The 23,200-nt window shown below is 52.2% G+C and overlaps 8 protein-coding genes across 8 annotated transcripts; 5 read left to right on the forward strand and 3 right to left on the reverse strand.

Annotated features, from left to right (window-relative positions):
- Positions 1 to 989: 989 nt before the first annotated feature.
- On the forward strand, positions 990 to 3,542 carry NCS57_01108800 (uncharacterized protein; the record flags this gene model as incomplete). Its single annotated transcript, XM_053060810.1, has 1 exon — positions 990 to 3,542. The coding sequence occupies one exon, from the start codon at positions 990 to 992 to the stop codon at positions 3,540 to 3,542; it is 2,553 nt and encodes an 850-aa protein (XP_052909196.1).
- A 1,568-nt stretch (positions 3,543 to 5,110) lies between these two features.
- Positions 5,111 to 5,778, forward strand: NCS57_01108900 (uncharacterized protein; the record flags this gene model as incomplete). Its single annotated transcript, XM_053060811.1, has 2 exons — positions 5,111 to 5,164; positions 5,215 to 5,778. 2 exons carry the CDS (start codon positions 5,111 to 5,113, stop codon positions 5,776 to 5,778), a joined length of 618 nt encoding a protein of 205 aa, XP_052909197.1.
- Positions 5,779 to 6,496: 718 nt separating this feature from the next.
- NCS57_01109000 (2-(3-amino-3-carboxypropyl)histidine synthase subunit 2) lies at positions 6,497 to 8,140 on the reverse strand (the record flags this gene model as incomplete). Its single annotated transcript, XM_053060812.1, has 1 exon — positions 6,497 to 8,140. The coding sequence occupies one exon, from the start codon at positions 8,138 to 8,140 to the stop codon at positions 6,497 to 6,499; it is 1,644 nt and encodes a 547-aa protein (XP_052909198.1).
- Positions 8,141 to 9,359: 1,219 nt separating this feature from the next.
- NCS57_01109100 (FAD-binding-3 domain-containing protein) lies at positions 9,360 to 10,634 on the forward strand (the record flags this gene model as incomplete). The annotated part of the gene is made up of 1 exon (XM_053060813.1): positions 9,360 to 10,634. The coding sequence occupies one exon, from the start codon at positions 9,360 to 9,362 to the stop codon at positions 10,632 to 10,634; it is 1,275 nt and encodes a 424-aa protein (XP_052909199.1).
- A 1,356-nt stretch (positions 10,635 to 11,990) lies between these two features.
- Positions 11,991 to 12,662, reverse strand: NCS57_01109200 (uncharacterized protein; the record flags this gene model as incomplete). The annotated part of the gene is made up of 1 exon (XM_053060814.1): positions 11,991 to 12,662. One exon carries the CDS (start codon positions 12,660 to 12,662, stop codon positions 11,991 to 11,993), a length of 672 nt encoding a protein of 223 aa, XP_052909200.1.
- A 2,203-nt stretch (positions 12,663 to 14,865) lies between these two features.
- NCS57_01109300 (uncharacterized protein) lies at positions 14,866 to 15,127 on the forward strand (the record flags this gene model as incomplete). Its single annotated transcript, XM_053060815.1, has 2 exons — positions 14,866 to 14,879; positions 14,932 to 15,127. 2 exons carry the CDS (start codon positions 14,866 to 14,868, stop codon positions 15,125 to 15,127), a joined length of 210 nt encoding a protein of 69 aa, XP_052909201.1.
- Positions 15,128 to 16,588: 1,461 nt separating this feature from the next.
- NCS57_01109400 (Fungal-trans domain-containing protein) lies at positions 16,589 to 17,642 on the forward strand (the record flags this gene model as incomplete). Its single annotated transcript, XM_053060816.1, has 2 exons — positions 16,589 to 17,434; positions 17,484 to 17,642. 2 exons carry the CDS (start codon positions 16,589 to 16,591, stop codon positions 17,640 to 17,642), a joined length of 1,005 nt encoding a protein of 334 aa, XP_052909202.1.
- Positions 17,643 to 21,192: 3,550 nt separating this feature from the next.
- On the reverse strand, positions 21,193 to 22,560 carry NCS57_01109500 (uncharacterized protein; the record flags this gene model as incomplete). The annotated part of the gene is made up of 2 exons (XM_053060817.1): positions 21,193 to 21,794; positions 21,843 to 22,560. 2 exons carry the CDS (start codon positions 22,558 to 22,560, stop codon positions 21,193 to 21,195), a joined length of 1,320 nt encoding a protein of 439 aa, XP_052909203.1.
- Positions 22,561 to 23,200: the final 640 nt, after the last annotated feature.

The raw sequence follows: 23,200 nt of genomic DNA on the forward strand, positions 1-23,200 counted from the left end.
TCCTTATCAGTAGGCCGGCACAGAGATATCGCAAAGTTCCGGGATGCTTCCAGGGTCTGAGGCAGACCATCCTTATCAACGGAGATGGTCATTCTTTTTTGCCAGGTCAACATGGAGAGATGGGATAGAACCGTAAGGGTTCTATCTAAATGGCGAGCATGTCCTTGTCCTGGGCTGTGGATCTTTTCGTCTGGAATCATCCTGACCTTGACAAGTCCCACTGCTTCTTCACCTGGCGATGTGAGGGTGAAACTTGGACTACAACACCAAAGCTCACTCTCTAGTCAAAGCTCCCGAGCTTGATTTTCGATCGACATTGAAGTAGACCAGCCTTGACTTTATTCACGATACATCGTGCCTAGGAGAGTAGGGTCCCTTGACAGTCTGGCATCAACACCCTCCAGACCCGGCCCTCCGGCACAGAAACAAGCTTCGGCCCTGACCCCGAACGAAGCCAAAAAGCTACGACCAGAGTTTGCCTTTTGCGCTAACGAAAAAGCTGCGATCCTCGTGGGCTCAAGGGCTCTAACCAAGCTCCCGGTGTAGCGGGCGCAACTGACGTCGGGGCATCCAGTTAACGGCCTCGGATGTGCGCTCTTGCGCCCGGTGTATAAGAACTCTGGGGGGACCATCTAGGGCTCGACCGCGGTCCAGCAAAAGGCGTCTGACGGTGTTTTGCATCTTCAGAGTCAATTACCTGAGTCGAGCCAGTTGAATTGACTAATCTCCTAACTCCGTCCGATGCTGGTTCCTCTGGGCCAGTCTACTCATCGTCGTGGTCTGCATCTTGAACCTGTCTGACAACTTTCGACCTCTTTTTCCCCACGACAGCGAGCGTCATTCTTACCACTGAGCTCCAGAAAGGCTCTTTACATCTAATCGCCATTTTTAATGTTTGACGCGAAGCATTGCCATCATCTTATCTATGATCGATACCATCCGAAAACTACAACTATACCCTCGATCCGAATCGACGCCACACCAAAGACATGTCTGGACGGAGCGCGATCGCGCGCAAAAAGGTCACCGCGACCAAACAGAAACAAAATGAGAGCACCAGTCGTCCTCGATCTACAACCACGGTCTCCAGCAATGATGACCTTCTCCCCGACTTCCCGATGCCGCCTATGGGCACGAGCGCCTCTTACCCGAGGTATGCCAACCAGCTGCCGCAGATTCAAATTGGCGAGCCATCACCGGGAATCCGAGGAGGCTGGAACCCGCCGGAAAGCCCAATGATGAGGGGGGACACGAGGCGAGACGTACACATGAGCAATCTGATTACTTCATCAGATGCCTGGCCGCAGAGGAGAGCTACACTACCGGAGCCGAGGATAGAAGATGGAAGCGGCATCGAGAGGAGCGGACTACGGACGATTCTAGACAAGCGGAGCGACGATTTTCGAAAAGGATTGGCAAAGACGTTTGCCTTTCGCAAGAAGGATAAAGAGGGGGAAAGACGGGGGAGCAGTGATAGACCTCCAAGTGTCGCAAATACTTTACCAAGCACCACTTCAAGTCAAGAGGAGGGTCACACGAACGCCCAGTACTCTCCGATGATGATACAAACGGCGCCGACGCCGACACCATATGCGTCTTCTCATCATCCCCTACCTTCGCCGCCTAGTCCGCAGACATTACTGCCTCCCATCGGTCCACCACCGACGACGAAGCTGCCTGCGATCCCACAACCACCGTCCGCACCGGCGCCACAGATGAAGAGGTGGCTAGGCGGAGGACGTCCGGTTGGAAAGTGGAACAAACTCCGCAAGGATCCGGAGCTGTGGGATCCCAACGGGGATGTCCTCATCTTTCTCGGTCGCAAAGGCCAGAAGTTACCGAGCTTCCGTCTATCGTCACACATCATCGAGGGCACCGGGAGTCGCCCACTCATCACGATGTTGCGTGAAGGATCGACGGAAGAAGATATACCTCCACCTCTCTCACCAGGCGATGGATCTTACGGTGCAAATCTTGGTCGAGGTTTCGCCGATGAGCCACTTACACCACCCGCCTCTGAAGGCACCAGTATTGGGGATTTTGAAGGCCAAATCTCATATGAGATGTACTTCCCCCCTCCTCGGAACCTTGGCCGAATCGAAGAGCTTCGACACCAAATCACCACCCGCAACGTCTTCGCGATGCTATGCCATGCCTCAATCGTCGGTCTCTCCTTGCAACAGGCGCTTTCGGACCTTCATGTACGTCTCGACACTTACATGCCCCCGTACAACGACAACGTTGGCCAAATAGTGCGGTACATTCGCAGTCGCGCCCTAGATGATGTGAGATGTAGCCCTGCAACGGCAGTGTCGCTCCTCATCTGGGCGGAAGGGAAGGACGTGAGATGGGCAGACGGCTGGAGGCAGTGTTTCACGCATTGCACGGGCATGTTCCCGAGTGTCGAGATGTGTAAGGACTACAAGTCCCTGACACCAATCTCCAGAGCTCTTTTGGAGAAGGCGAGCCTGGAGATGCAAGACCGTGTTAACGCCGCGGAGGAACGCCTGGCTGGTTTTGAGTACGACGATATGTGGACGCACTACGGAGAAGCTGGCCAGGCGAGGGGTGCAGCTGAGAGACTCAGAGAAATGCTGTACTGCCACTATCAGCAAGTATACGGATCCTGGCCACCTTCACCCCTGGCACGATCTAGAAATCAGTCTGTTACTTCAGAGACCAGCACTGAAGAAGACACATGGCTCACACGCTCGCTGGTGAGGGCGTTACAAAAGGATTTCGGCGCGTTGTACGATTTCCTCGTCAACCGGGATATTGTCTGGGACGTTTCGGAGGCGCGATCGGGACGGAAGTGGATGATGGTACCGGAGAACCGCAGCAGCATGTTTGAAGCAGACACTGATGAAGTGCCAATGACGGACATGTTGATCGAGTTTGACAACAAGCATCGGTTCCCACATATCCCGCATCCGTACCCTCTGCTCCCCGAGTCCATATCGCCGTTGGAAATGCCATCCCGAGGGAAGAGGTCTGAGACCCCCAGTGGAGGCCGCATGGGAGCGCTGGAGAGAAGAGTGCAACTTGCTTACACAGAGAGCACAAACATCTTCAAGTTGGGAAGCGAGTTTGCTGCCAACAAGCTCGTTGAGGCGTTCCAACGGTTTGAGAAGAGTGGCCGAGCCGATGATGTAGATCCTGCGAGGGCGCGACGAGGCCGATGGGTGCTTATCTACGGAATCTTGCAGACGCTGGCGTCCGTCTCTGTGGATGACGAGATGGTGCTACACACTGATCGGGTCGAATACCATCTGAGTCCAAGGCTGACGGGAGCGAGAATACCACCATGGAAGGGCGGAGACGGTGATAGAATTGGACAAGGATCGCACGAGAGGTCGTACTGCTGGGTTGCAGACGAGAAATGGGAGACAGATGAGGATGATGGACCGAGGGAGGTGCGGGGATGGAGAGGAACCGGGGCAGCGGGTGATGTGAGTCCGGTGCTGGGTGGGTCTCTTAGCCCGGGACCCGGGACACCATGGAGGAAAAGTCCGGACAGACGAGGAGGAAGAGAAGAGAGGTAAATCAGTAATGCAGTGGTCCACGAATAGGCACAATGTCTGCATCCATGTGGTGGACATTGAATTAATCACCCCACTATTAATTGATAGTTCGAGGAGGAACAGATCGTACCTGTTGATCACGTCTCCCAGCCACCGATTAACAACACCAAAGCTGCAGGTCTCCGCCAAGCAGGACGCTGAGCGATTATATCTACGGAGTAGCCGTAAACGACTGTGGAGTTGCAGCTACCGAGATAAAAGGAGACTTACCCGCCTCCCGCATATTTCGATCCGATCTTCGTCTGTGTCCGAAACGAGCGGGACGGCCCAGGGAGTGTGCATTGCGCCTCGCCTGTTCCTGAGCTTTCTGTGCCTGGCTTGATGGATCTCGTGGGTATTTCCTAGCCACCTGGCTTTATGACACTGGCAGCCGAGACAACAAAGGACGCTATTGAGGTACAAGCAGGGGCCGAAAAGACGTGATTGACTGGATGGTTGGGGCCGCCTTCTCGGCGACCCTTGAGGGCATTCTGAATCTCGTGTTTTTGGTCGTCCAGCCAGCCTGTTTTTTTCTCTGGGCGATTTCTTTTTTGGGGAGCTTTTGGGGGTTTGGCCCGTTCCCCAACCCCGCGATTTCTGATGACGTCGCAATTGAAGGGAGGCATGGAACATCTATCCTTACCCTCCCGGCATCTCGGTCTGTGTTCTTCCACCTTCTGTCTTGGGTATCAATTCTCATTGTCGCGTTATCGCACCAGACCCGTGTAGAGTGCTTGCATGGTTAGTGCCAAGCCCGACGTCATGTCCAAGAAGTCGGCATGGCCGGCAGGGAAACATGATTCTGGCGAGATGGGGGAATGCCTTGATGAGCTGTAAGAGCCTGGGTATGCCGAAACTGGGCATGAATCCATGTCTATGGAGGATGACGGCTATAGCGGTTCATCCCAATTCAGGCTACATTTTTTTTTTTCCCTCGAATAAATTGACTTTTTTTTCTTCAAGTCTCTGCATGAAACCCCAACCTACCAATTCTATGCCCTCCCTCGCGTGGGAAAAAGAGCGGGAGAAGCTAAAGCTGACCAAGGCCCTGAAGGAGCTGACAAGGAACACGCCAAAGGGTCGTCCAACCACTAAAAAACCAGAATCGCAGGGGTGTGCTTGACAAGGGTCATCCCCCCTCCTCGTGGCCCTGCGCCATCCTTTTCCAAGCCCAACCACCTCACAAACCAAGGATCCCAGATGCAAAGGCAATTGGCGTGTGTGGGATGGATGGGATTGGAAGCTTGGAACCGAACTGAGGTTATTTGTGTGTGCTACAAAAAAGACGTCTCTTCCGCACCCTCCATCATCTTTCCTCTCCTCCATTATCATCCATCCAACGACAATATAAGTTGCCATCACTATTAGGCATTGACAGCGACTCGTTTTCTCTGTTGCATCCCTTCTCTCGTCCGCCTCGAATAAGTCGTCGCACACGTCATCGGCTATTCTTGTCGCAAACTCCCCGCTTCTGCGACTTTTGGGCGCAAATCCCCATCACCACCACCCTCATCGTCGCATAGTCGCATAGCAGAGACAACGCCGCCAAAATGTTCTTCGCGCTGCTGTTCGTCTTCTTTCGGGTCCTTCAGATCGTCACTCTGGTTAGTTACTCCGCTCCAATTTCGAGCGTGCATCGCTGACAATACCTTAGATCCCCTGTATGGGCATGCTCGCCTGGTTCGTTAATGGTTTCGTCAACCAAAACGCTCTCACTCCCGACTCCATCCTGATCCTCTTCATCGTCTCGGTGCTCGCACTTGCCTGGACCCTCTTCACCCTCTTCAGCTACCACCGGTCCTCCACCAACGCCCACTTTGTCGCTTTCGTCGACATCCTCTTCTTCGGTGCCTTTATCGCTGCCGTCTACTACCTGCGCTATGTCCGCTACTCAGACTGTGTGAGCATCCGCCGCGCTGAGGACTGGGATGTCACCGTGGGCGATGTCCGTGTCATTGGACCCAGCTACAACCTTGTCAACGACAAGCCCTGCTCCATGCTCAAGGCTTGCTGGGCCTTTGGCATCATGAACATCATCTTCTTCTTCACCACCGCTGTCGTCGCTTTTATGCATGGCGGCCACATGAGCGCCTACGACCGCAGCCACAGCAGCCGCCGCTCCTACCACTCCAGCCGCCACAGCCACCGAAGCAGCCGATCTCGCTCTGGCTCTCGCTACAGCGGCAGCCGCCCTCACTCTCGTCGTGTCTACGTCTAAGCGGCTCAGTCGAGTACCTGAAACAAAACGATCCAAAAATACATGGAGCTGCGCTAGTCTGAGACACATTCCTCGGCTGTCACCCGCTCTCCGCATATACGACTACCCCAATATCACAATACCCAACCTAATGACCATGCGATGATCGCATCCCCACGAGCTTTTATTTGTCTCGAGAGACGATAGATGCCCATGCACTACAGATGTGCCATGGGCGATGAGCCCTACTCCCTCCCCATGATGACGAGGTTGTACGGCAGACGAAAAATGGAACGAGCTGAAGAACTGATGTAATGATGGCCAAAGGATTGGTCTCACGCCTTATGACGCCCCTAGAAGAATTTCCTATACTTGAAGGATTTGGATGGATGGATCTATGACCAACATGTCTGAATGTTGATGATTTCCTTGTGTCTACGTATTACGAAGCCCGCAAAGGTCTGCTTCCTTCGGATTTCCTTGCACATGTTGAACGTTTTATAGCGAAGGCTTGGATCGGTATGGTAAGTGAGGAGTGAATGCCCTGGAGGCTGCTCCCAGTCATGATTCTCTTGTATATAGCACGACTCAGTATTTCACGAGTCAACTTATGAGCAAAATCTACAAATTTGAATGAAATGAGAATAAATTGGACTCAATCCCCGTGGTCTATTTTCCCATGCCAAACGCCATATGCCAGAAACTGGTATCGCCATATATGAACAAGTCCGGATTGCCTTTAATGGCGACCTCCCTCGCCAACCTGATACCCTCTCGCGATCCCACTTCTGCCTTCTTCAATAAGGGTACTCGCTTCATTGTCAAAGTCACCACCTAGACCCTGCCATGTGCGCCCCGATCGGAGGAATTCTGCACCTGGACTCGCGACACCGTTGATGCTCACCAATTCACCCACTGAGTGTTTGACGAGGGCTTCTGTTTGATGAGATGTCCCGTTTGCGTCACCGTTGGCTGTGATAGCACCTGCGACGGCTGAGGGATTCTTGCGAACTGGTAGCCGCATTGGCCGACTCGAAGAAATGAGTCTTCCAGTGCGGAGGTCGAATTCAGGTGGTGCAGACTCTTCGCCTTCAACGCCACCAGGGACATCGTCGAATTGATCCTCCTCCGCGACGTCATCCTCATGGCCATTAGCTTGAGGCGTATCTTCCTCTGCAGGAGCAGGCTTGTCATCCAACTTCAGCTTCTCAATACCTCCCCACCATTCTCCTCCCCAGACTCGCTCCTCCTCACTCATCAGGGCGACTTCGAGCTCGAATGGTGTGATAACAGGCCGCCAGTATCCAGTATCATCCTCAATAAGACCGCTCTCCCAACATCCGACAACGACCCAGCCTTCGACCTCTGCAAAGTTTGCGAGTTTCGCAGGGTTGAGTTTGCCCACGACGACAGTATAGCTTTTCTTGTCCGCACGGGCAATCTTTTCGCGGATAAGATTGATGGAGGTGAGGTAATTCGCGACCGAGAGTGTGTTGACAAGGATGCCGATGACGCCGGCGGACGCGAGAGACAGAACCTTGGCGAAGCGGCGTCGCAGGAGACCAGCTGTGCGGAAGGTCGGATTCTCGAGAGTCGGGGAGGGTGTGGAGAGGATGTGTAGGGACGCGAAGCGGGAGTGAAGGGCGAGGAGCAAGGCGGAGGGAGGATCGGAGATGTGGATTAGGGAGTAGGACTTCCAGTGCTCTTCGTCGCTAACATCGGGGTCGGAAATGATCTTGCGGTTGGGGATGAGGGCCGCGGGGTTGTGTGTGACGGCTGTTGATACGACGTTGGCAAAGCCTCGTTCGTGGAGCAGAGATACGAGCTTGTCGACGTGGTTTTGATATGTGAGGTCCGCCATGACGACCAACTTTGATTCCTTGTCACTGAACTCCTTCTCCAGCTCGGCGAGCGTCGCATCGTAGTCGAGGTCATGGCTCGTATAGACATATATCGCGGGGAGATGACTTGTTGGGCTAAGGCACGTGCGGCCATAGTGAACGACAACATGTGCAGAGACATGCTCGGCCGCGATTTCATCGACACAGCAGGCACTGTAGCTACTATCCGCGAGGATGTAGATCCTCCTCTCTCCCTTGCCCTTGTCCTCGGCCGAATCCTCGCGCTCGTCCTGGGAAGCGAGTTCCTTCAACAGCGCCTCTACCACACGCGGTGCATCAACGAGCATGAAGTCTGGAAACTGTAGCCCTACACGCCGCCATCCTCCAGCGCGGATCTCTGTGGCCGTGCGAACGACCTCGTATGTGGAGCGTAGGGCATCGTCGGAAAGGGAGGATGTGGGAAGGGAGTCGGCAGCAGGGATTTCGAGGATATGGTCGTCCGGGGTGGAGAGGACAGGGGGAGCGGAGAGCTCGGACGACATGACGGCAAGAGAGGAGAAGGTTTATGTCGGTGGTAGAGGATGGTGGAATTTTTTGTGGTTGTGGTGATGGTGATGGGAATATTTCATGGTGGGGTTGATGGATGGTTTGAGGAGAGCGGGTGTGAAGGCGGGGTGATGGTGCGAATTTCATTGACATTTTGGGGAGGGGAGGGTACCAATTCTAGGTCGCGGTGTATTCCGAATATCTTGAACCTCTAGGCTGATTAGTGACATCCTACCCAGATGTTCGCACCTATGGCGATCTAATAGTGTTTAGCAGTCTCTCCAATTTGAGTTGTTAAGAATTTCAATAAAGATATCTGGATATTTGTTGCTCAAGGCGCCGTGTTAGTTAGGCTGGATCGCCCCAGCTTTTGGCTGGCCAGATGACGAGCGAATGAGACGACGAGCATTACAATCGCGACTGTCCCGCACTCGTAAGGCTAGATCTCTGAGAAGCGCGGGGGAGGCTACCTAGCTCGAGTGCTTTTCCTGAGATGCCCCTATAAAACCACACATATCTTTTCCCGTGGTATTCTGGTAGTCATGAGCGTCGACGATCATCTCTCTCTCAGGCATCAAGATGCCGGGCCGTGCCCTTTTGAAAAGTGCCCGTCGACTTGCGCCCGGCAAATGTTAGAGTGTGACCGAAGAAACCTTCTTCTGGAAGGAAGCCCGGAGCGACATTACTACTTCGTAGACACTTTGAATCCTCCGTGGTAATGAATTCCGAATTAAGAGGATATATCCGCCTGGTGACGACGCCTCTGGGATCGGTGAGCCAACGGTCGCATGATTTCTCGTGCACTGTCTTTCACGCGAAGCTTACGCAATGAACAATAATCCTTCTCTTCCCCACGGCCCCTGAAGAGCCGTTTTAAGAGAAGAAATTACACCAAACATATCGCGGGAGTGACTGTGGCCGTCAGGTCCCTTCGGACGGTGTTCGTGACCTATCCGAAATAGGCAATACGTATTCTGAGAAGGGAAATCAGTAAATGCACGGCTCAACTGCCGTTCGGGTTTAACGGGGGCTAGCGAACTATGGCGACACATGGCGACGCGCCCCTAACAAATACCTGCGACTACTATTGCCGATGTGTTTGTGTAACAATTATATTTAATGACGATGTGTCCTTTATCGAAAATGCTCTGCGTTCGACGGATCTCCTCACCTGTCGACCACGTCGCATTGCGGAGATAATAGCCAACAGTCACCATGGGCAAGGAGACCCCAAGCCACCACTTCCTCGAAGGCAAGACGATCATCGTTGCTGGAGGAGGTATTTCTGGATCGGCATTTGTCGTCGGGCTACGCAGACTTTGGAACCCCGCATGGAATCCGCCAAAAATCCTCATCTATGATCGCGACTCGCCAGAAATCACAGCTCAGCGCGAGGGCTACAGTCTATCACTCACCGGTTACAACACGTCAGGAGGGCTCCTCGCGCTGCGGAAGCTAGGACTACTCGATAAGATCATCGAAAAAGCTGTTTCGGGGCTCGATGGGGCTGGCGCCTTCAAGATCTGGGCACCTGACTGGAAGGAGTACATGACCCTGAGGCACGAGCCTATCGAAGGTTTACCCTCCTCCAGCATACGAGTACCGCGGAAGGACGTCCGCCAAGCCATTCACGAAGGGCTTGGGCCGAGAGATGCGGTTGAATGGAATACGCGGTGCGTCTCGGCCCACCGACTTGATAATGGGCGAGTTCGGGTGCAGGTTGCGAGGAGGACGCAGGGTCAAGACACCATTACAGACGAGGACTGCGATCTTCTCATTGCTGCAGATGGCTCCAGCAGTAAGCTTCGGGCCTTTTTAAGACCAGATGACAACCTCAACTTTGCCGGCGCCATTCTTCGAGGTGGCATATCGAGATTTGAGCACGATCCTCCTGCTCCAGTGGACAAAGACTGGGGTTTTATGCTGTCAGGAACCGGCATATCATGCTTCTTCTCTCCAGTTGACAAGAATAGCGTCTTCTGGGGTATTGGACATCTCGAAGCCACTCCAGTTCCGGTGCTTGACCTAGAAAATTCAGAACAAGTCCAAGCTGTGATTGATCGGGGTCTTGAGCTGGGTGCTGCGTTGCAAGAACCGTTTAGGACCATTGTCGCGCACACAGACCCAAAGACGGTTCTTTCACACAACGCGCGAGACAAGCTTGCCTTTCCCCACGACAATATCGACGAGCTGCCCGTGGTATTTATTGGGGATAGCAACCACGCCGTGAGCCCATTTGCTGGGTTTGGTGCCAACTTGGCGCTGTGTGATTCCTGGGACTTGGCGGAACAGTTATCCAAGGGGCATTCGCTAGGGGGGGCTATCTCGGCATATGATAAGCTGGCGGTACCACGAGCGATGAAGATCCTTAAAGATTCACGGGCAAGATTGAAGAGTGGGCACAGCTCAGGGCTGCGATATTGGATACTGTGGCTGATGCTAATAGCGGGCAACTTTGTCAGATGGGTTCTAGGGAGAAAGGGAACTTAAACTTACCCAGGCGAGGAAGCGCTTGACGGAATTGAAGGAGTGGGCATTGTGTGGCCGTGAGGGTGGAAAAGTTGGGTTGCTTGATGATGGTGTGACGTTGGAAACGAGGTAGATGGAAGGGCTCGATGCAGTCAGGCTGACTACCGTTCGGAGATACCCCTTGTAGTCACAGAATGTGAAATTTTGATATTGGGTTTTTAACTTGTTTTAAGGTCATTGTCCTTGTCTACCTCAACATGGAACAAAGCACAAATTACAGAGGTAGGTGTATTCCCAGTTGTCGGCTACCGTTACGATGCCACTGAAGAACTAACGTGGTATTGTTTAGGGAACTGTACGCAATCTTCCTATCTACAGCCACGGTTTCATTCTGGCAAAGCATCCAAAGCAAGTGACTGGGCCTGCTGTATCAGCAATCCATATGTTTCTTGATTCCTCTTGAGGGAAGGATAGGGTAAGGGACCGGCTTCCAGTAACCAGCATCAATATGAATCCTGGGCAGGTTTAACGAACCTACGAAGTGAAAGATGGCGGATGAAAGAACAAACATAGTTCAAATGTCATCAGACGTGACAAACCCGTGAGGCAACCCTGACTCTTAACGTCTTTGCCTAGAAAGGCGTTGACTACCTAGTCTCAGGCAAAGGTAATCTCAGGAGAGTATAAGAAGCCATCCCTCATAAGTATCTGCGGCCCACCCTAGAGTTTTACCAGAGGAGTTACGAGGACTGCGTGCCACCATGTTCATGTTTTTCTTCCTCTTTCTTGGTGTGTTGTGCCAACTGAAGGGCGGACATGTCCTCTGGAGGGATCACCGTTGTGAGGGAAAACATTCACCGGCTATTGTTGAATCTCAAAGCATGAAGGAGAAAATGGGTGATTTGTGAACAAATGAGCCAGGGCGGTCGACAACGATTTTCAGCTAGGTAGTATGTGAGCCTCGACTCCCACTCACTGACCAAAGAGTAAAACGTAAACGCCACACTCCCGTCGAAAATAAGCCTCCCCAAAAGTCTGAATGAATGACCGCTTGGAAGCGCTTTGACTGGATCTGACAAGTTTTATTCATGTGTTAGAATGGCCAGGCCCAAGAAGATTGACACTTACCCGCATGACAACGATCCTGGTGACAGTCATCAGAGATAGGTCACCTCAAGCTCGAGAAATCAGTCTCAGTTGTCAAGTTGTCAAGTTATCAAGTAGACAGCGATGATTCCTGTCTCGCCTGATCGCCATCTTGCACAGAATCTGGTTTCGTTTGCGATTCCAAGACCGGTATCTCTTGACCTTGAAACGGTCCACCATGGTTGACCTGGCTTTCATGGAGTCTTCTCTTTGACCTGGGGTTGAACATGGTCAATCGCTTGCCTGTGATAACCTGCCTGATAGAATTCTTGCGGCGGGGGATCGATCCCTTCGTGCAATGATCTTCTTAAGAAACCTGTCTAGGACGCTCTGGCAAGGGAAAGTGGCAATGAACACTCCAAAGTCGTCCTTGACCCTGCTAAAAGCTTGCTGAATCTCATCTGGCGTCAAACGTGTCTTCCCAACCATGCAGATGTAGCAACTGGTAAGGTAGTAGGTCATGTGAAGCTCAGGGGTACCTCCCACGCAAGGTCTCTCTGGACTCATATGATGAAAGCCCGTTCTTGGATATAGTCGGACACCGTCGGTGACGTGCGCTTCGAACCGTGGAGAACAAATGATTGAGTAGCGGAAGGGCGCATTCCGTACGACACGAAGCTCGTATACTTTCCTAAACATGTAGAGTGCCCACTGCCTGGGGTCGCCTTCGTCGTCGATGTGTCGCAGGAGCCACACAGGCTCTCCTTTGGACTTGCTTTCGGAAATATCACGGCTCTCTTGGTCGGAGGACTGGTCGTTCTGTTCTTCTAGGCTATCGTAGCCTTTGTCGCCAGCGAACCGGGCGCTCTGATCCTCATGTTGCTCGGGGTTGTAGACCAACAGGCATGCCGCCCCTGTTACACCCGCCACTAACATACAGACGACAATCTTGAGCCGGAGCATCGTGACCACTATGATTTCTTGTCGGTCTGCGGAAGGTCACCGGCGGGTTGAGACTGAGAAGGCTTGGGTCGGTACGCGCTTGGAGAGGAGAACTGGCCGACGAAATGGGGTCGATATTGGTTAGAAGACTGGCTAACGAGGAGATTTTGGGGTTTCTTCTGGGCAACTGTTGAGAATAATGGGGACAAAAGAATAGAAGAATGCTCACAAAAGCATGCAATAGTGTTGGAGGATCGAAGCAAACCAAGTACACGAACGCAGGAGCAGGGCATATTGCAATCATGTCACGTTTGCTCCATTCAACAGGAAGCTGCGTTGGCCAAACGGGCCGGGTGGGGTTGACAGGCTGATTCATGATAATTTTGAGAAGCCACCAGCTCATGACTAGGAAGCAAATGGTGCGTTCGTTGTGGTGATAACATGATGGGCCTCCCCTGAACCCCCGCACAGAGGGATGTGGTGTTTGTGATGAGGTCGATGGTGATGCAGGTCGGATTGGCAACAACAGATGACAACCAGGTTTTTTTCCACACCATAATCTTCGAAATGGAAATGAATAAGTAGCCGGGCCAAGAAGACCTATAGAGGAATGCTGATGAGAGCGGACGCTGTTGGGTTTGGCACATTCAAAGGGTCGGGGCCAGGAACATCACGCGAAGGCAAAAGCTGGAAAGAAGATGTCTACACACACGAGAGTCATTCAAATACTCGTTTGGCTGGCCAAAGATCCAACTTGAAGGGAATGACAGTGCAAAAATAAGACCGAGTGGCTGTATCAACTGCCCAAAAAGTCTGAGTTAGGGGGTTCCAAAAAAACATACAACAGCGGGGATTCGCTGGTCGTCACCGACCCAACTACTAATCCGCCCCTCACCGGCTTATCTATGGGAGAGCGGACGGGATCCCGAGTTCTCCGGTGGGTATGGTCGTATGTAATAACCTGAGGTCTGAATACCGATTATATTCACTGAGCTTGACGCCTGGATATACGGATTTATCGCTTTGTCAGCGGCTTAAGCCTGGTTTCAAGATCTTCATGGGCCGTTGGGTTTCACGTTTCAGGACGCCAAAGTTAGGGTGTCATCTGTTCCACCGCCCACATCCCGATCAATGAAACCTTTTCTGACAGGGGAGATGACACAGAAGGTCAGTGCCTGATTTGCATCAGAACTGAATCTCAGCTGCGTTCTAATTGCTTGTTTCGTAAACGTCTCCATGATGATCCAATCACAGGCGAGGGATGACTGGAGCAAGTCTTCTCGGCACACCTGCAACGATGTTTGAGACAACCTCTTCAGACGGCTTGGCTACACGTTGGGACATGGATGCGACAAGAGTTCGTCATCGCAGGAGCAAGATTTGAGCAATATTAGCGACGCATTGCGCATTTTTGTTGTCTCACCCACTCTCGGGTGGTTTCGAGTGTTGCAAACAAGGACTCAAGAGTGGATGTTGCCCGTCTTTGTAATGAATTTACAACCCCCAAGATTTATCTATAAGAGATGTGGCGTGACCAAAGACTCCAGAATCCTACCTTGGATCTATCCCATAGCGCGGGCGTCTTTTCTCTTCTCTTTGTTCTTTCTCTCTTTTTCACTGTAATTCCTACCGAGCACAACTCGGGCGGTTGAAGTTATCACTGGAGGATACATCATTCGCAGCCTCTCCTTGTTCTACCCATTACCGAAGGATAAATGATCATGTTAATGTTGGTATATGGGCTGCTGGCGGCAGTCGCCGTCGCCATGCCGCTTATTGAGGTGCATCAATCAGAGCCGGCTCTGTTACCGAAGCTTGAAACAAAGAGGCAATTTACAAGTCAGTACCTCGATCTGTGTTTGAAACTCCCAACAGCTAAGACATGGTAGTTCGAACGAATCCTCCCCTCGAGCGACGAGCCAATAGGCTTATACCGGTGGTGGTTGGCGGTCCCCAGGACACGTTTGTTCCCAATTTGATCAGGGCCGCGGTTGGCGACGTGATCCAATTCCAGTTCAGCTCAGGGAACCACACAGTCACTCAGAGTGCCGAGGACGCCCCATGTCAACCGTTGCAGGCGACGGTGGCTGGAGCCATCCATAGCGGGCACATCCCGTTCGAGGCTGGGCAGACTACGGTTGGGACCTTTAATTTGCCTTTGACCAGTACAGACCCCATCTATCTCTATTGTGCGACTGGTCCCCATTGCCAAAACGGCCAAGTCATGGCAATTAATCCGTAAGAGAGATCCCTAACTAGCGCTTGAAGCTTGCTAACTGAACTCTCATAGGCCAAACGAAGCTTCGCTGGTCAACTACTCAAAGCTCTCGGCAGCAGCATCAGCCAATGTTGACGGAACCGAAGTATCTGGAGGAGCTGTGGGAGAGATTCCACTGGACGGGGCAGCATTTACCCCTGCCAAGGAGGAAGATGGACCGCCGCCTCCTCCACCCGTTGAAGCTACGCCTTCGGCAACTCCAGCCTAATAGATATGACGGCAACCTGCCTATAGTAGAGAAAATTGAGGTACTGGTACTTCTTTCGATTCTGGTCAATAATAATGTGCCTCTGAAGTTGTTCTTGCAGACTCCAAGTATCTCATAAACTGTCTTAATAAACGCTGCTGGGGAAGGATGCTCTGCACTCAGCATCCTACGCGATCCTAAGTTTCCTGTCCCGGTCCATAACCACGATCGAACCGCCCATCCACTACCCTATCCAACACGACCATCTGACAGCTTGCCTTTGACGGTTTCTGAGCCAGGTCTGGTGAGGTATATCCCAAGCCCGCGTCTCCCGGGACGCCCTGTGACTAAATTCACCCCATTCGCATGCTCTGTGAGCGCCAGCTCCACGGCCTCAGTCGACAGCAGGCGATGGCCACCTTCTGCACTTTTGCCGCCAAGCTAGAAGCAGGAGAGGATCTTGACCATGCCCCTGGCGTTCCTGTGGCCGTTGACTGAGCCCAACACGCCGGACCTCCAGAACGCAGTATTGGCGCCCTCATCTGTGAGTAGGGGGTTACGTGACGTACGGATTGTGATTGAGTCCGGCTCGCATCCCATCTGCTGAAGTGGCTCTTGGATCAAAGCCCCGGCGGAGGCACGACAGGGGCCAGGCCTTCTCGATCGATGGGTCAGCGAGCCCCCTTCTCCCCAATATTTCCACCACATTTTCGTCGCCATTAATGTTCAGGCACAGACTGGCCCCGATATCATGTCCGGACGGGATGGACTATTGCATCAAGTCGCGAAACTTGGAGAACCGGGGGTCGTAGAAGCCAAGGATCTGAGCCACTGCATTTGCCTCGTTAAAGACACATCACGTGATATTTCAACCACCGGCCCCGCTCCCCATGTTGGGGGCTGCAGAGGCATGTAAACCCTCTCCCTAATGCATTGCTTCATTGCATCTCAACGCCAACGCCAAGTGGCCCAGGAGCATTAATAATGAGAAACCTCACAGCATGCTCCAATTGTAGGGCAATAAGGAAGAAATGCTTTCGCCCAGGGCCCGGAAGACCATGCGACACATGCGTTCGACGGCACCTTTCCTGCTCGTTTAAACAAGAGAGCAAGCCAATAGCCACCATTGCTTGTCGTCCGGCAACGACTACAGCCTCGACGAAACAGACTCAGGTCTTTGATCTCTCTCCCGACATGGTTCAGGAGCTTTTTGAAAACTACGTTCATTACGTTCTTGACAGGCCTCATAGCTTGTTTCACCTACCCACCCTACGGACTCAAGTGCGCGATTCGAGCTTGAAACGCGGGCTGCTCTGCGCGATTCTGGCTTTTGGCTGCCGTTTTCATCCACAAGAAAGACTACGTTCCATGGAATCCTCCCTTTTTGCTGAATCAAAGGCTTTCCTACATTCTGACGTGGGAAACGTCTGCCTAGAAAATATCCAGACCTGCGTTCTTCTCGCCAACCTCTCATCTTCGACCATGGAATCAAAGTCCGAGGCCCTCTATATCAGCATTGGCATACGGATGGCTGAACTTCTCGGGTTTGACACTCCGAACCCCGAAGACTCCCCGATTTTGCGTGAAACCAAACGCAGAGTGTGGTGGACATTGTACATGGCCGACCGATGGTGCTCTGCGGGATGGAACTTGCGGAGGGCCATAGGAGACTTTGATCAGGCCTTGGGTCTACCAATCGATGAATGTGTCTTTCACCGCCTCGATGGTGATCCAGCTGACTCTGATCTCGCCCGCCAGGCAACCCCGGGTCTGTGGGCATACAATATTATGCTGGCAGAACAGTTTGGGCCAATTCATGATTTAAATAAGCAGTTGGTTCAGGGTGAGCTCACCGACGACTTTGTTGAACAACGTGTCGCAATACTTGCAGAGAACCTTCGCCTCTGGCAAGCCGGGCTTCCAGACGACAAAAGAATGAGTGATGAGAATGTCCACTGTCACGCCAGGAAAGGACTTGGAGGTCCCTTTATGGCCCTTCATACTGGATTTCATCATTACTCAACTCTCCTGTTCTTTCAGTTCCTCGACATTGACCGACCGCAAACCAACAAGTCAAAAGAGTATGCGGAGCTTTGCAAGCAGCATGCTGCCTCTCAGAGTCGACTCATTAAACTATCAAGAGAAATTCCAGATTGCGAGATAATCTACGGAGCAGTGGGGTACGGGGCAGTCGTCTCCTCGGCCGTCTTGCTTCATATGCTTATGTTTGGCGATGGACATGATGCCGCTGAGATTCGAACAATGTTGCAGTCAAATTTCGAAGCCATTACAGAGCTTGAAAGATACTGGCCATCTCTATCAAACTCGGTAAGCGAGGACTCCACGGTGCTTGATTGTCAACTTACAAGTCCTCGAGAAAAAGCGCCTACACATCTTCCAGGAGACCTGCCTAAAGCCTTGCGAGTTGCAAACGTACAAACTCGACAAGTGGATGGTCAGGTTCCTCCTAGAGCATCACCTTCCCCTGGAGGACCCTGGCTTAGAAGCCGCATCAACCGGGGCACGTCTTGTATAACAAAGGGCCGACAGGGACTTGACGAATCGTAATACATTAATAGCGCTGGTAACAGCCAAAGACCTATATAACTACGGAACCCGATGGCTGGGGACACATAGGGTCTTTGCGGGTGCCCAGTGGGACTTTTGGCGAATAACGGCATCGGGTGCGACCACGACAGCCGTTCGCTTCGTGTTGAGCTTATCCAGCACTGGCTGAGTCTGGAAGCTACTTTTTGTATGGTTAGAGGGTGTTGCAAGGCGGTCGTTCAACTGTAAACAAGGCTGAACTCTCTTCAACTTAGCAATTCCTTTCAATCTAGAGGAGACTGTCTGCCCCTGTTGCACCCAATCTGACGCGGAGGAAGGTTGGCATACCTGTCTAACTTTGAGCTAAACAAGCCAGCACCTTCAAGCCTTGCTCAGGAAAATCTCTGAAAGGATTTGTCTCTTCTGACTGCCCCTCATCCCATTAGATCACCCCATTTTAATCGATGCCATCACTACCCTGCATTCGTGGAGTCAAGCCCTCTCTGTAGTGAAGACCATCCAAGCAGGGGTCGGAGAAATAGCCAATGAAACGAAAACCCGCCCCGACACTCCGCTGCTTTCCACATGGGGCAAGCAAGCACACCAGGTGACTATCGGATCATATTCTCGGTGCTATACTCATCCGACTTGGTGTTGGGCCTCCTTCAGAAGCCAATCATTGGGTAGCTAACCCTGGCTTGTCTCGGTATGTGATGTTGAGAACCAAGCCGGAGAGCACGACTCTCGGGCCAGCTTTGTGCGAAGTGGCCGAACAATGTTTGCAATCTGACAGCAAGCAGTACGCGTATACGCTCGATCGAAGGGACTTTCCCCACGCTCCCGAGATCCTGGGGTCCGGGGGCGGGAGCGGGGGCGGGAGCTGGAGCCGGGGAATGAATTGGCATCTCTAATCCCGTCAAGTGTGTTGCTGCAAGTTCTCTACGTGTACTCGAGTTACCGTGTATGAAAGGAATGCCTTCTGCATGCACAATACTGACCAACACATTGAAAACATACGCTCTCACCTACTTCACTTCAAACTGGAGCTGCAAGTCATGAGGCACGACAATGAAGTTCCTCGCCATTCTTGCAATCGTTGCAGCCTGTGACACAGGCCCAGCAGTGCTCAATCTCCCAAAAAGCCCGCCGGGTTGAAGTGCCCTTCTTGACCCTGCTCCCGTTGGATTCTCGTTTGCTTCCCCATCCTGACCACATTGATCAACCTGGATGAGCTGACTGTCTGCGTAGCTTTGATTATGGCTTTGCAGAGTACCTCCAGAACATGAGCCTCATACTCAAGTGCATGGGAAACCTGAAGAGCGTTTTCGGAGTATGGCCTGATGTTCGCTTGGAGGCGGGAGAAGAGTCAGTTGCAGGGTTTCAATCAGATCGAGGAACTTCCGCTGACTGTGAAAATATTGACTGGGGTGATTACAAACCAGACCTGGACGAATATCTTTACTACTATGAAATTGAACCGGGCTTCTTTGACAGACGCTTTTACTACGGAAGGCGTCATCTCAAAGCAGTCGCCAAGTATCCTGGTCTCTCTGTGTTTGGTAAATACTACTTGCGACAACCTCATTGCATCTAACAGTCGACGCATTAAGTGCCAGGGCTAAACCGAGACAGCGACAATCTAACCAACACCATCCTTGCTGCCAAAGACATCGCACGATACATACCATCTGTGAAGGCCGTGGAACTAGGCAACGAGCCAGTGAGTCCATCTACCCCTTTCTGAGGGGTGAATTCCTCTGACCCGACTGTGCAGGATAGTAAGAGTTGATTGACAACGGCCGCCCGAACAAATGCTGATCATTTCCAAGTTTACCCATACACCGGACCAGGCGGCAAGCCTCACGCTGTCGTTACGAATGCTGGATTTGATGCCACGACCTGGACGCCAGAGGCAGAGGCCTCTTCCGAGTCCAAGTGGAATCTAGCCGTCGGCCGCAGTGTGGGAAAACCCTTTATCCAAGCTGGCGGGTACTATCTCCAAACGTCTGGGGTGGAGCGCCAAGTCTCCTTACATATCTCAAGCCGGCCGCCAAGAGCTATGTCAAGTTCTTCTCTCATCACAACTATCCACAGACCGTCTCTGACCGTGCGACCAGTGGTCTATCACGACCTGACCTGAAGTCATTCATGTCCCATGCCAATGTCTCTAGCAACATTGGACAGTACCAAGCGGATGCCGCATTTTCGACATCCCAGGGCATTCAATACGTCCTAGGAGAGACCAACTCTGGTGAGCCACAACTACAACCTCTACCTTCCGTGTCCTGACTGTCGGTAATATCTGGAGGCGGTGATCCAGAGATTTCTCCCACCTTCGGGGCAGGGCTCTGGGTTCTCGACTACTCCCTCCGTGCCGCAAGCACCAATATCTCCAGGAATATCTCCAGGCTCAACTTTCATTTCCAGGGGATTAACAGCGTGTCGTATTACGCCTGGTGGGACCTTGTTGGTGTCAAACCCGCTTCCTACGGTGCTTTGCTGGCGACTGAGGCAATGGCTGGCGGGGACCGTATAGCGGCCTTGGACAACGGAACAACCAGCTATGCTGTCTACGCCATATACTCCAAGGGAACACCGAAGTTCATGGTCTTGATCAACACTGATATCTACACTGGAGATGAAGAAAGGCAGACCAGAGAGTTTGTTATCTCAGGCCTGACGAAGAACAGCCTATTCGCGAAGCGGCTGACGGCCCAGAGCGCTTTGGCACGACAGGAGCATGGAGATTTACCGACATTTGGAGGCCAGTCTATCTCTGATACAACTTGTAAACTGGAAGGCTTGGCGAGGAAAGAAGAAGTAAAGGTTCGCTCGGGGACCGCCAGCTTTGTTCTGTCAGTCTCGGAAGCTCTCTTGGTGCAGCTGTAGGCTGTCTCAAGAGTTCGAAGAACCGCTGGGAAGTCTAGTGCGGAATACATCTGAATGATGCCACGTTGAAGGTTGTTCTTTCGATAGCCAAGCCTGGGTATCACTGGGTTCAACTCGCAAATTCCTTTGCATTTCCTTCCCTGTCCCGAGAGTGATGATAAATAACTTGTCCAATCTCCACCTATGCCCGCTATTCACGGACTCAGACTTGAATCACCAACAACATACGAACAAGGCGATAACTGTGTCTTTTCCTGTAATGGCAGATGGCCTCTTTTGGAGACATCATTGATGAAGAGAATCAACAAGACAATCTAGCAACCAGACCAACAAGGGAAACTCTAGAAGGGGCGCTTTGAGAGTTCGGAGGTATTTTACAGGGCTCCTTCTCAGTTCAATTTCATGTTTAAAGCCGAGTTCGTTTTCTATGTCTGACACTTGCTTTAATGTGAAAAGAAACATGATCGACAATGCAGACTTCAAGAACCCAAGAAGCGAGCACAGCAAATGCCGAACTGAATTGTCAATTGAAGGAATATTTTGACGCCATCTCATCTATGTATCTACTCTAAAAGATGACTGAAGTAGCCCCTCAAGAAGAAGGCCGATCTCTTTGCGAACCGTGTCTTTTGTGGACTATCATAGTCAACCTATGTAACGCCAAACCGAGAGGTATACCCGAGTGCCCATTCCCAGTTATCAATGAAGCTCCAAGCAAAGTAAGATTTGATGACAACTCCATCTTGACGAGCCTTTACAACCTCGTCTATATATGCCTTGAAGAAGGCAACTCTGAAGGGGTCCTCAAGTATCTCTCCAGGCTGAGATGGACCTGAGCGCCCATGCTCCCCCTTCACAGTCGTCCCGTTCTCGGTGATACAGATAGGGGTCTTGTATCGGTTCCAGATCCAGCGTAGCAACTTCGCCCAGCCCCACGGACACATTCGCAACCAGTGGGTGTCTGTCTCGAGCCCACGCGGCTTCTTAGCGCTGTTCTCATCGAGAACCTCGACATTGCCTCGGTAGTCTGACTCCTGTGGTGGCCCATCTCGATGCCGAACGAAGAAGGTAGTGTAAGAGTTCATGCCGTAGACTTCTGAGCTACCCCTGATCAGGGCCTTTTCCTCGGCCGTAAACTGTGGAAGCCGGTCGCCGAGCTGCGCGCGCATGGAGGCTGGGTAGTCGCACTCCCCCTTACCATAAATGGGATCGGCAAACCAGCCAATCTCGAACTCCTTGGCTCGCTCAGCCGCTTCCACGTCTCGGTCGTCATTCCCGTCCCAAGGTTTGTATCAGTTACCGTCCAAGGTGATCGCTATTATGCCTCCCTGTGTTGGCTTGAACTTGTTCTTGTATAGAGCGCAGACGTGGCCATGGGAGACCAGTTGAGTATGCCCGACGATATATGGTTCAGTAACACTCGTGTGTCCTGGGGCATACCGCCCTTGGGCGTACCCAGCACGAGCCGTCAGCCCAGGCTCATTGTAGGTGATCCAATTCTTGACTCGGTCACCAAACCTCTCGAAACAGAGGCCAGCATAGTGAACAAAGTCTTCGGTGTATCTCTTTTGATCCAAAATGCCGCCATATCGATCGAGTAGGCCCTGCGGAAGGTCCCAGTGGTACAGCGTAACCCATGGCTGGATACCATGTCCCAGCAGCTCATCGATGAGATCATTATAGAACTGCATCCCCTCCTCGTTGATGGGGTCATCTTTGCCACCGAGAGGGATGAGTCTGGACCAGGCTATAGAGAATCGGTATGCGCGGGCGCCGTATTCGTTCAGTCTCGCCACGTCTTCCTTCCACAGTTTGTACGCACCACAGCCATCAGATGCTGTGCTTCCGTCTCGAATTTTGCCCGGTACTCGACTAAAGGTGTCCCAGATCGAAGGACCCTTGCCGTCAACGTTCCATGCCCCTTCGATCTGAGGGGCAGCCGTTGCATAGCCCCAGATAAAGTTGGACGGAAGGGAGTTTTCGTAAGCAGTGTCGAAGACTGTTTCGGAAGATGACATTTTGGAGGGGACTGATGAAGGCATTTAGGGCGGTGGTGGTCAAGTGCCAGGACACAGAGAAGAGAATGACAGGAGAGATGGCTAAGGAATCATTGGTGGCAAGTCTCTTGACCTGGTGAAATGCTCAAGTTGGCATGTAGCCTTTCTCTCGGGGGCTTTTATGCCGTCCGGTTATTGATAAGCCGAAGACGCTTCAGAAACGATTGGATATCCGCCTTCCCGATCCCTACCTTTGGATCACTGTAGTTGGTATGGGTCTTTTGCTACCCGCTACGTCCGCAATTGGCCCCTCGTGACCAATGGTCCCTACCTGTTCCCACCCCGGGGCCCTTGGGTTCCTACTAGACCACAGCCTGTGTCTCCATACGCAAGCGATCCGTTCGAGATGGTGCTAGACATGGCGCTACTGGGCTTGGCAGTTTTCGGTGGAATTTTGGCCGCGGCGCTACACTTGCTGTGTTTTACGGGTCCTGGGCCGCAGCTTGGTGTCCTCACCCCTGACAGACTCCCTGATCTGTCTCATAATAGCACGAGGCCATCATATTTCTTTGCTCCCAAACACTCTCCAATGGCGTTTGCCAAGGGTGAGTGAGTCGTAACACCTTTCATGGCGATGTTTGGATGGCACGGCAAGAATTCT

The sequence above is a fragment of the Fusarium keratoplasticum genome, chromosome 9 (assembly GCF_025433545.1).
Source record: "Fusarium keratoplasticum isolate Fu6.1 chromosome 9, whole genome shotgun sequence".
NCBI lineage: Eukaryota > Fungi > Ascomycota > Sordariomycetes > Hypocreales > Nectriaceae > Fusarium > Fusarium keratoplasticum.